The following is a 10,939-nucleotide window of genomic DNA, read 5'->3' on the forward strand; positions in this document are numbered from 1 at the left end:
TCTATGCATTTTTATGCATAAATAGATGCATAAAAGGATTTTTTTTATAAAAGTGTTATTCCCATTGAAGTCGATTTTTATGCATAAATATATGCATAAAGAATTTTTATATCAAAATTAGAATTCTCTTAAATTCTATGTTTAAATCCTATGAGTATTTGATAAATGAATAATTAAATACTCTAAGAGAAAAAATTCTATCGTTTTATATTCACACGGATTGTAAAAAGAAAATTCAAGAAATCTATCAAGATCAAAATATTCAAATAAATGATTATTTTATTCCTCATTGGAATTCGTAACTAATTTACAAATCAGTTAAGTGAATATTCAAAGAAAGAAATTCAGTAAAATAATAACTGAATTATCAAACCTTTTCAAGAAAGATAGTTCAGGAAAAATCTTATCAGACTCGAACCTTGAATCAGACTATGACCAAGACCAAACTCTTTTGTCAGTTTCGAGGAAAGAAGGTATGACCAGTTTAGAAAAATACACTCAAAACTCCCGCCAAATCTAAAACTAAGTTTGAGACCCTTCGAATTGATCTATGGATCAAGGTTATAGAATTCGAGAAATTCTGGTATGAAATTCAGAATTCCGATCAAGAAGTTTTGGAAATACTGATTCAAGAAATACTCATTGTATTCAAAAGAAAATCAAACTGAAAACTTGCATAGAAACCCTGTTTTCTTAAAGGACTGTCTTACACCAGAATGCTGGAGGGAGCATTTGGTATATGTTTTTCTAAGAGAAGTTCGGTTGCAACAGCTGACAAGGGGACGGCTCACGCGGCAAAGCCTGCCCAGGTCTTAACCAGCCTCGGTATGGTTGAAAAATGGTGTGCTTCCGGTACAATGGGCGAGGGCCGACAAAGCGGTCCCTTAGTGAAGTACCAAGACACCTAAGGAGGATCCTAGAGGGTTCTCACCAGGCGATGCACAGGCTCGCGATGCCTAGGACACCCATGCGTATGTCGTGGAAGATATGTATGATGGACGAAATGATTATTATAATCTGTTACTGGATCTTGTTGCTAACCAGTGGGTCTCAACGGAGAGTCCAGAGTGATACTGTTTTTTGAAAAACAAGGGACTGGATGGAAATTTTGAGTTATGATATCTGTAACCAATAACTGTTTGTCAATGGATTATTTTATATGTTAAAGTTTTAAAGAGGAGTGTGTGCGTATCTGTATTCGAAAAGCAAAAGTTAAGAAAGGCATTCAATTATGGGTGGGTGAGTAATTGTCTGGTTCTACCGATTCCAGTGGTTGGGTGGTGGCTAACCCATGGGCCGGATGGAGTTAGGCTGAAATCAGTGGAGTTTTAATAATTAAATTGAAATAATAGAAATACGCTTAGAATTCGAGTAGTTGAATAAAACCCTGAAGAATTTCTCAAATGAGTAGATCAACGGCTGTGCCTGATTTCAGTTAGGAAAAAAGCGTTGATTTCCTCAGATGATTAGATCAACGGCTGTGCCTGATTTCGGTTAGAAAAAAGCGTTGATTTCTTCAAATTAAGTCAGTGATAGTTTTCCTTCTATCTGGTTTAATCAGGTGAAGGATAGTTTAATCTCTTGAACCCGTTAGAAAATTCGTTAAGAAAATCAAAAAGGTGGAATCGTCCCCATTTTCCGGGCAAGGAAAATTTTCCCGATTTCGGTTTCGGAATGACCACCAGATTAGTCTCGTGTCCGGACATTCGAGTGCGAGGCCCCGAGTGGGGAACCCTACCCCGCGCAAGAGGAAGCTACTTCCGCTGCTAGCAACTGGGAATCCGATGCGCGGAGGGGACAGAGGGGTCTCACACAAAGGAAAGAGAGTCAAAGAGAGAGGAAGTAGGCAATGATCAAGTTCTATTATCATAGCAAAGAGGTTACTAGGGGTAGTATAGCCAGCAGATGGGCCTTAGACAACATGCGCTGGGAATGAGTGATTACAACAGTGGGAAAGAGACCTTTATATAGGCAAAGGAGAGTTGGCCAACTCGCTCCATGGACCTGGCCGACAATCATAAATCAGCCCACAACAAAGGGAAAAATACCCATGCCTCAATACAAGCACCTATTCCCACACATGAGATGCACATATTTTAACACCCCCCACCCCCCTCTACAACTCAGTGTGTGCAAATGTCAGAAGAAGAAAACTGATGAAGAAGATGCAACCATGGACACCCCAGTACTGGCTGGATATTGAACACACCGCAGAAGATGCACCTATGAAACCTGTCTCTTCAAAACACAATGCCACCCTAAATAGCAAAGAAATCTGCTTGGTTCACAATTCCCACACCCGATCTTTCAAGGTTGCAATGTCATTGACAGCTCCTTGGAAAAGGTTTAATGGCCCAAAGTACCAGATGGGAGGGAAAAGCTGTATTAAACTCCATTCACCCCAACAGTGGACTGTGAACACATCACGTCCCAAAAAACCTTGAATCGATGAACTTGGAACACATCCAGTCCATAGCTTCTGCTACACCAAGCAATGAACCTGGAACACAACCGATCCCTAACTATCAAAAATTGATCCTTGCCTGCAAGATTTTTGTTTTTATATATATATATATATATATATATATATATATATATATGTATGTGTGTGTGTGTATGTATGTATGTATGTATGTATGTATGTATATTATGCTTGGAACTCCAACACATGTGTCCCATGCACGGAGCTACTGACAGCCCCCTCTCCCACCCAAAAGCCTCCTCTGGCTGGAAGCACATGGAGGGAAACTATTTATATAACTAGAGAAGAACACCATCTTGGTCCTCCCGGCTGGAAGCACCCTAGGAGTCCTAGATGAGTCACTAGAAGCATCTAAATCATTGTCCTGTGTCCTGCGTTTGTTTGCCCTTCTTCTAGGATGAAGACTTGCCCTTGCCCTTGTCCTTCTTCTTGGACAAGCAGTCCTTAGACAAATGTCCTTTCTTCCCACACGAGTAGCAACGACTTCGGATCTTCTTCTGCACTGATGCTCTGATGCTAAGACATGATCCGGATCAAGAGACAAAACCTTTAATTTACCCTATGTCATGAGGATTGATTCCTCTTCCAATAGGAGGGAGCTTAGGTCATCAACTCCAAAAGATTGGTAGTGACCTGGCATCGCAAAGCTCTCGCAACCATATTTGTCCCATCAAGCTTGTCCTCCTCCGTCATATACGGGGGGGCCTAATCCACAGCAAAAGAAACACCACCGTTTCAAGAAAACCACCTGAAGACCTCGAATCTCAACACTACATCCAACGGAAAAGGGCACAAGGACCAATCAGCCCCCTCAGAAAACTGAGGAAAGAAGGGGCAGGACAGCAGCAAAACAGTCCACAAAAAACTCCGGGAAACAACCAACAAGAAGGGAGGAAAGCTGGGGAAGACGAGGAACCGTCGAAGCCGCTTGTCGGGCTGTACTACACGCAAAGAAATTGTTAGAATTTATGCATCTCAGTGTTTTGGGGTTGTACCATTTATTTGGTATTCTATATATTTTTCCTCCATTTATGTGGTCGTGGAGCAGTCTCCCAGCTCTAGGAGCAGCCGACTAGTTCCCAATGCACTATATAAGGAGTTCCCTCATTATTCACTATTCCATCCATTCCCTTGCACAAGTTCAACATTCTCTTGCTGGCCAATTGCCATTGTAAGGCTTCAAGCTAATATAAAAGGTGATCTTGTCCACAAACTCTCTCTACTCTCTCTCGTCTTGTTTATGCTTCCGCCTGTGCATTCTCCAACATGGTATCACTCGCTTAGGTTCAGGCTGCTCCATCTTCTGCAAATCTGCCCGCCATCTCATCAGTGCCTTGCGTTTTCTGCCCTAGCTCCTCCTGGCTGCAGATCAGTACCAAACAGTGGCTGCGTTTCCCTAATCTGCTGCGTTTTCTGGTCCATCGAGCCCTCTTCTTGCTGCCGGCCAGTTTCTTGGCTGCGTTTTCTCCTATAGAGGCAAGCCGGCCAAGTTCTTGGCTGCGTTTTCTTCTACGGAGGCAAGCGTTGGAGTTTTAGCTATGTTTTCTGCTCCAGCATCAGTTGTTGGTGAATTTTTTGCATGTCGTGTTACCAAACAAGTGGCTATACATCTCCTTCTTCCTCCATGAGTCCCTGCACTTCCGGTAGCAGGTTCCCAGTGGTTTCTTGAACTGTTTTGCTGCTGTCCAGCCTCCTCCTCTCTCAGGTTTGAGAGGGGGCGGATTGGTTCTGGAGCCTCGCTTCGTTGGAAAGCACTTGAGAGAAGTCTTTGAGAGCTGAGATCTGTGTTTCTTGTTGCTGTGGATATGGCTCCCCCCTGTACGAACAAGGATGACAAATTGAAAGGACCCAACCAAGGTTGTTAGAGACGTCAGAGGCATTTGGTATGAGGCGGGTATGGTACGCGCCTCGAAAGACTCGTATTTTTTAGAGATGTTATAGTGATAGATAGATATAATATATGTAGTGAAAGTTGAGAGGGAGAGAGTGAGAGACTAGAGTGTGTATGTATGAGCCTTGAGGGAGGGAGAGAGAGGGTATGTATGAGAGGGAGAGAGAGTGTGTGTGTGAAAGAAAGAAAGCTGTATTAAACGTCTGCAAAAGGCCAAAATGACCTATGAGACAAAAATAGTCCATCATCATCATCTGGATACATCATCAAGATTCAAGGGTACAAAGTAAAATGAAATGAACTACAATGAACCGGTAGAGTATAGAGAGAGCTCCAAAAGTGGATATAAAAAACATCATCATCCTAGTGAGTTTGAAGTTTGAACTTTGAACTTTGGGTCTTGAGAAAGGCTTAAGGGAGGAGGGAGAGAATGAGGGAGAGAGACAGTGTGTGTGAGAGGGGCTGCCTTGGGCCCTTAAAGCCCCCGTCTAAAGACTCAAACCAGCACACACACAAAAAAATATGTGGACGCCTCGATTAGGCAGTCGTACGCTCGAATGCCTCTAACCGTTAAAGGCGCGCCTCGTAACAACTATGCCCATTGGAAGCTTCAAATGCGGATCTGGTTCATCCACAAGGGTTTGTGGGATATTGTTAAGGGCACTGAAAGGAAGCCCGAGCATCCTCAAAACTCTAGGAGGTGGACGCAGGATCAAGAGGATGAATTCGTTGTGGAATTACAAGATTGGGAGAATCGAGACTCGGAGGCGCATTCTGTGCTTGTGTGGACCATCACAAAGGAGGTCTCACCGGCCGTGCAACCTCTCACCAATGCTCATCACGTATGGTCTAAATTGGAGGATCTCTTTGGTCGAGATTCGTCAATGAGGGCAGTTACCTTGCAAGGACAGCTCTTGTCATGGCCCTGTGAAAATGGAACAGTACAAGTGTGGGCATGGTGGTTGCAGAGTCAGAATATTGAATGATTCACATGGAGGGTGCCCGGACAGAGTTTAAGATGTGTGGACATCCCTAGGTGTGAAGGGGGGGAACTAGAACATTAAACTTTAATGTTTATTAAAGTTTGCCCCTAGGCCTTAGTGGCCCCTAGGGACTTTTAAAGTTTGGGGCCCTAGGGATTATTATGGGGAGGAGGGTCACTCCACTTTTGGAGTAAGTGTTTCTCTCTCCTCTCTCTCTCTCTTCCCTTTTGGGAGTCGTGGAGCAAAAGTGAGCACACATGCGTGGAAAAGCACAGAGGAAGGAGGCGGCTGCTGTATCTGTGAGCTGCTGCTGTTTTCTTCTGCATATTCAGTCGTACTTCCCACGTAAGCAGTCCGTACAGCACTGTACGACTGCAAGTACAGGCGGTTGCTGAAGTCTGCTGCAAGCGCTCAGGGTTAGCCTATGCATATTCGGCTCAAAGTGACGCAATCCATTATGATTAGCATGATATCTTTTCTCTTGCCTTTATTGCCATGAACGGGCAAAGCTTTGCATTAGATACAATAGCCAATTAGATTTATGCTACAGAAAAGAGCAAGAAATAAGCCAGGGAAGATATGGATTTCTTGGGAACATGTCACTTCTCCAAAGAGGAGTGGAGGGGCAACCTATTAAATGTCATATTATATATGGTCGCTATAGGAGATGGCCTTTATTTTAAGATATGTGTGTATCTCAAGAGCCATGGGTGGTAATGGCTAAGGCCGTAATAGAGGAGGTTGCTCTTGTGCATGGTAATACCAGGATTGATGGTACATGGTGGGATGTAGTGAATGGTTCCCAATAGGTTCAAGTGGTGGCTTCACCTCTTCTTTCTCATTTGATGATCTCTGCTGGACTGCCTGCACACAGACTCTGTACAGGCTATGCAGAGAAGTATACAGCAAGTACAGTACTGTACGACTGCCGTACAGTGTACGGACAGTCAGGTACAGCAAGTACAGTTGCTGCAGGCGGTGCAGACAGGTGCTGGTTTGGACAGAACTGAATACGCAGGTTCCGGCGAGTATAAGTGTGGACAGCAGGCTGCGTGTGCAAGTACAACTCCTGGCACGTATCCCGAGGTAGTACAGACGGGTACGGGGCTGTTTTTCAGATCTGTACTTTCAAAGACAGCATAGAGGTGAACACAAGGAGGAAGGTACAGGCAAGTACGTGCACATATGTGAAGCAAGGTTGTGGATACAAGTGCCTGCAAGTACAGTTTGGTACCGTTGCTTCCTCCAGTGCTGTTTCACGAGCTGAATTTGGTAAGCTCCGTTTCTGTTCATCTATCTCTCTTTCTACTGCTTGATGTCTGTTGCAGATATGAGTTATCTGGCCCCTTGTGAGAGGAGGGGTATGGCAGATTGACAAGGGTTGAGACAGAGTTTGGACAGCATATGTATGTATGAGCTGAGATGTTGTATTATGCACTTGAGTTATGCCAGATGTATGCTCATGGCTGCCCTGCTTAGTGGTCTTGGCTGATCAGAGGGAGCCACAGTGTGTTATTGTGGAACACAGATCTGTGTGCATAGATCCTCTGTGCTAAGAAGGTTTTGTGGGCCGTCAGATTGGACATACAGGTGTAAACTCTTGGCTGATTTTTGTTGTACTCAGCCATTCATATTATTATAATTGAATAAAGAAATACCGCAAGGGGCGCCAAGCTTTGGGGCCAATAGGTGTCGGCTTGTTTTCAGATTTGGGCACTCTAGCTCCAATCTGTTTTGTTTTCACATCTAGACTACAAGTGGACGGGTGACTGCTAGTCTACCGCACTCTGGTTTTTCTATCAGAGGCCAGTTTCAAGGTTCCGTTTGCCGGGACCAATCATCAACTTTCTGAAGGGGGTGAGCTCGTGGTTGCTTTGAAGAAAGCCATCGCTGAAAATTCAGCAAACATGTCTGATACAGAGGATGAGTACTTGTATCACGAAGAAGAAGAGCAAGAGACTTCTCCTGAGAGAGATGTATCCGAGGATATTTTTGCAGGAGAACAGGCTGCAGATGTTGAGCCTTATGAGGATGTAACACAACCAGAAGATGTGCATGGTAAAGAGGATGATGATGCTCGGTTCAAAGATCGTTTGGCTAGTGTTATGGATACTTTTATGCAGCTCACACAGAGTGAGAGATTTGCTGAATTTATGAGATCTCGCATAGAGCCCCGCACAGAGCCCGAGAAAAAGAAGAAGAAGGTTCGTTCAAAGAATTTTCCACAGGGTCATAGTGGTGCCATCCCACAGGAACCATCTTTTGGCCAGTTTCCGAACATGCAGCATGCTTATGGTGCAAACTCTCAGAGTTCCTTCTATGGACAGCCACCTATTCCTCAGCAGAATATGCATCCAGGTTATTTTGGTGGAGGTTCGGTGTTCCAATCCATGACTGGGGGTTACCCTCAGGGAGGCATGGGTATGTATGGGCCTTTTGGAGCCAATTTTCAGCCTGGCATGCAGGGGAATATGTATGGTGGTATGCAGTCCGGTATGCAAGGAAATATGTTTGGAGGCATGCAACCTCGGATGCAAGGCAATATGTTTGGTGGTATGCAGCCAGGTATGCATAATGGAATGTAGTGCCATCTCTCTCTCTCTCTCTCTCTCTCTCTCTCTCTCTCTCTATGCTGAGAGTTCTCGCATCAGGTGTTCATATGCAATGCTTAGGGGCGAAAGAAGACTCCCAGAGCTTCCACATATGACATGGACAATCTCCCTTTCATTTAGCTTATAGGTCGCGGTCATTCCGGGCACAGATATTACATCCCCAGGCTAACCAAAATACCGTAATATATGGGCGCAAACCAAAGTCCCCAATCTCTCATATCCAACCCACTCGCCCTTGGTGTAGACATCGGCCCCCTACCATGAAATGCCAATTCACATGACCCTTGGCATAGACATAACCCTAAAACCTTAGAATACCCCTCTTATTGGCAATAAAGGATAAAGACAAGTTTTCCTCCCTCTCAGATAACTACTCCATCCTTATCAAAAGTAAAGTCCCGAGAGAGAATCTGCCCCGCTCTTCCATGAAATTCTTCTATCAAGCAGCTGTTAGGGTTTGAAGTCTTGATTGTCCTCTCAAGTGCAAAGTCTTCATGTGGTTGTCCTTGCACAAAGGTTCACTTACCAACATAAAACGCAACAGGATTGGGCTCACACATAATCAAAACTGTCACCACTGCCCAGACAGAGAAGAGATGCATGTGCACCTCGAGCATCTGCACTCCACATGCCTGTTTGTGGGGAGCACTTACAAGGTGCTTCTGAGAATAGTCAGCTCCGTTTACTATCCAAATTATGCCACATTTTCAGCTCAGTCCTTTTAAGATGACGACTCCAAATTAAGCTTGGAGAATTGCCGGGAGTTTCATAGTTTAAAATTTATTGAACACCCGCAGTCAGGAAGTTTTCACAAATCGAATCACAACCTGGATATCAAATGGTGGAACTTCTCTTGCGTGGTGTTTGAGTGCGCTATGAAAATAAAAAATGTGGCATCTAGGAAGCATCTTCATTGATCTTTAATTTTACTGATGATCAAACGTTGGTAAAACATTGTCAGAACCCTCTTCCATGGTTGGTTGGTCAAACCAAGTCAAACGTTGGCCAACTCTGACCGGAATCATCAATGCTGATGCTGGTCAACTCTTGAACTACACAAACTACTTAAAGCACATCAAAATTGGCCCAAAACGATCATAAATAGCCAATTCTTAGCTTTGAGATTCTCTGTCTTTCAAATAGTCACCGCAGCATGTATTTATATAGTTTTCCGATGATATATTTCTTTTTTCGACTCTTTTGCTTGTACCCTACAGTCTACTTTCTGGATTCTCAGTCATGCACATGGAGCTACACTCATGAAAATCAAGTTAAAAAGAGACTCAAGACAACTGTCTCAAGAACTTCTTTGCTTCAGCTGTTCTCTCTATTCACATTGACCAAAGCGAAGCTTGACCAAGATATCAGGGCTGAAATTGGCTTAATTCTTGGCTTTTATGTCAATTACACACGCTCCCATTGAGCACAAGGGCTCAGGGTGATGCTTCCAATAGCTGGTGGTGGGCTCGTTCAAATGGAAAGTAACTTTGTTGGGTTCTTGGATGAGCTTAACCAGCTCCTTCTTGGGTGCTAGCTTGGTACAAACTTCACCAAAGCGTTAAAGGTTCAGTGCTTGTAGATCTTCAAATTAATGATATACCTACTTTGAAGCTTGCATCTTCTTGTCATGAGCCATGCTTCTTAGACATTATTTTTTCCGTGCAACTTCATGGCATTAATGGCTTGTAGAACAGAAAAGGAGGTTGCATCAATGGAACTGGCAAGTTTCTGCATGTATTAAACTTGAGAGAGAAGGACCTCACTTCAAGACAGCCTTTTGTTTCACTCTTGAACAAGTGATTACAGTGACTCGACCTCTTAAGGCATGTTGAAAGAGTACCTACCTCTCATTGTCTGAGCCAGTCTCGGCAAACTGAAAAGGCAGTGATGCAGCGTCCTCCTTCAGGTCCTCTGCCTCTCCTGATGATGATGATGCCGCCCAGACTCTAGAACGTGCAATTCTCAGGCTTCCGCTCCACGTGTGCAAAGCCCCCAAGTGCATATGAGAGTGCCCATTCACAAAGAAGCAAGGCCACGCAAGGCTTGAAGCATACTCGAGGCCTCTAGCAACTGCTGCCATTTCCCGCCGACTCACCTGCTCCGTCGTATATCCAAATTTAGTTATTGTGTCTACAGTTGTTAGTTCTCATGTGCATACACATGTGTGTGTACAGTTGTTAGTTCTCCGTCGTGTATCCAAATTTAGTTATTGTGTCTACAGTGTGCATACACATGTATATGTGTATCCAAATTTAGTTATTGTGTCTACAGTTGTGCATACACATATGTATATGTGACTCATTTTCTTACTAGTAAAATTAATAGCTTTGATTCGAACTAACCTAGAGGTGTTCACAAATGGATACGAAAATAGGCCACTAAAATCTTTTTGGTTTCAGAAATTCAAAGAGTATGAAGGCAAAAATTTGCCTTTTTTAGAATGTAGAAAAAATGAAGGCAGATCTGCCTTTTTTGGAATGTTGAAAAACGTAGTTGTTTTGTGCTTGAAATTTTTGGCCAGCTAGATGATCCGTATTCACCGTCTATCCATCTCTCTCACTGCATGCTTGCACAATGCAATCTCTCTCACGTGAGTGTTGGAAGGGCTGAGCTCTCTCTCTCTCTCTCTCTCTCTCTCTCTCTCTCTCTCTCGCTCTCTCAGTCTCTCAGTACCCAGAGAACTCTCTTGTAAAAATAGAAACATGTATGAGCCATAGGAGGAGATGGAGGGGAGGTATGAGGAGAAGGAGGTGGTAGTTTTTTTGTGAAGAAGGTATGAGGAGGAGGAGATGGTGGGGAGGTATGAGGTATCGTATAGAGAGGGGACTGTGAGTTGATCTTGTTTCACTTGTTGAACTAGATGAAGAGCTGGTGACGAGGAGAATAACGAGCTGATAACGGGAGGTTGTATTGATTCACAGGTTGAGGAAGCAGGTGGATGTGGAGGAAGTAGGGGGAGGGAGGGAGGACA

The 10,939-nt window shown here is 43.9% G+C and overlaps 1 protein-coding gene across 6 annotated transcripts in view; it reads right to left on the reverse strand.

The window, feature by feature from the left end:
• The window catches only part of LOC147611219 (uncharacterized), a 121,674-nt gene extending 111,520 nt beyond the window's left edge, over window positions 1-10,154 (reverse strand). For 3 of the 6 annotated variants that reach the window (XR_015263990.1, XR_015263989.1, XR_015263991.1), the window contains exon 1: window positions 9,813-10,153. Coding sequence is in view for 1 of the 6 variants with exons in the window: in XM_086785886.1 (XP_086642012.1) it covers window positions 9,813-10,048 (236 nt within the window). In the remaining 5 variants the exon portion in view is untranslated. Of the gene's footprint in view, window positions 1-9,812 lie in introns of all 6 variants that reach the window. The other 3 variants (XR_015263992.1, XM_086785886.1, XR_015263988.1) reach the window with 2 other exon arrangements.
• Between the last annotated feature and the right edge of the window lie 785 nt (window positions 10,155-10,939).

The sequence above is a fragment of the Cibotium barometz genome, chromosome 48 (assembly GCF_041138505.1).
Source record: "Cibotium barometz isolate CiBa-2024 chromosome 48, ASM4113850v1, whole genome shotgun sequence".
Taxonomy (NCBI): Eukaryota; Viridiplantae; Streptophyta; class Polypodiopsida; order Cyatheales; family Cibotiaceae; genus Cibotium; species Cibotium barometz.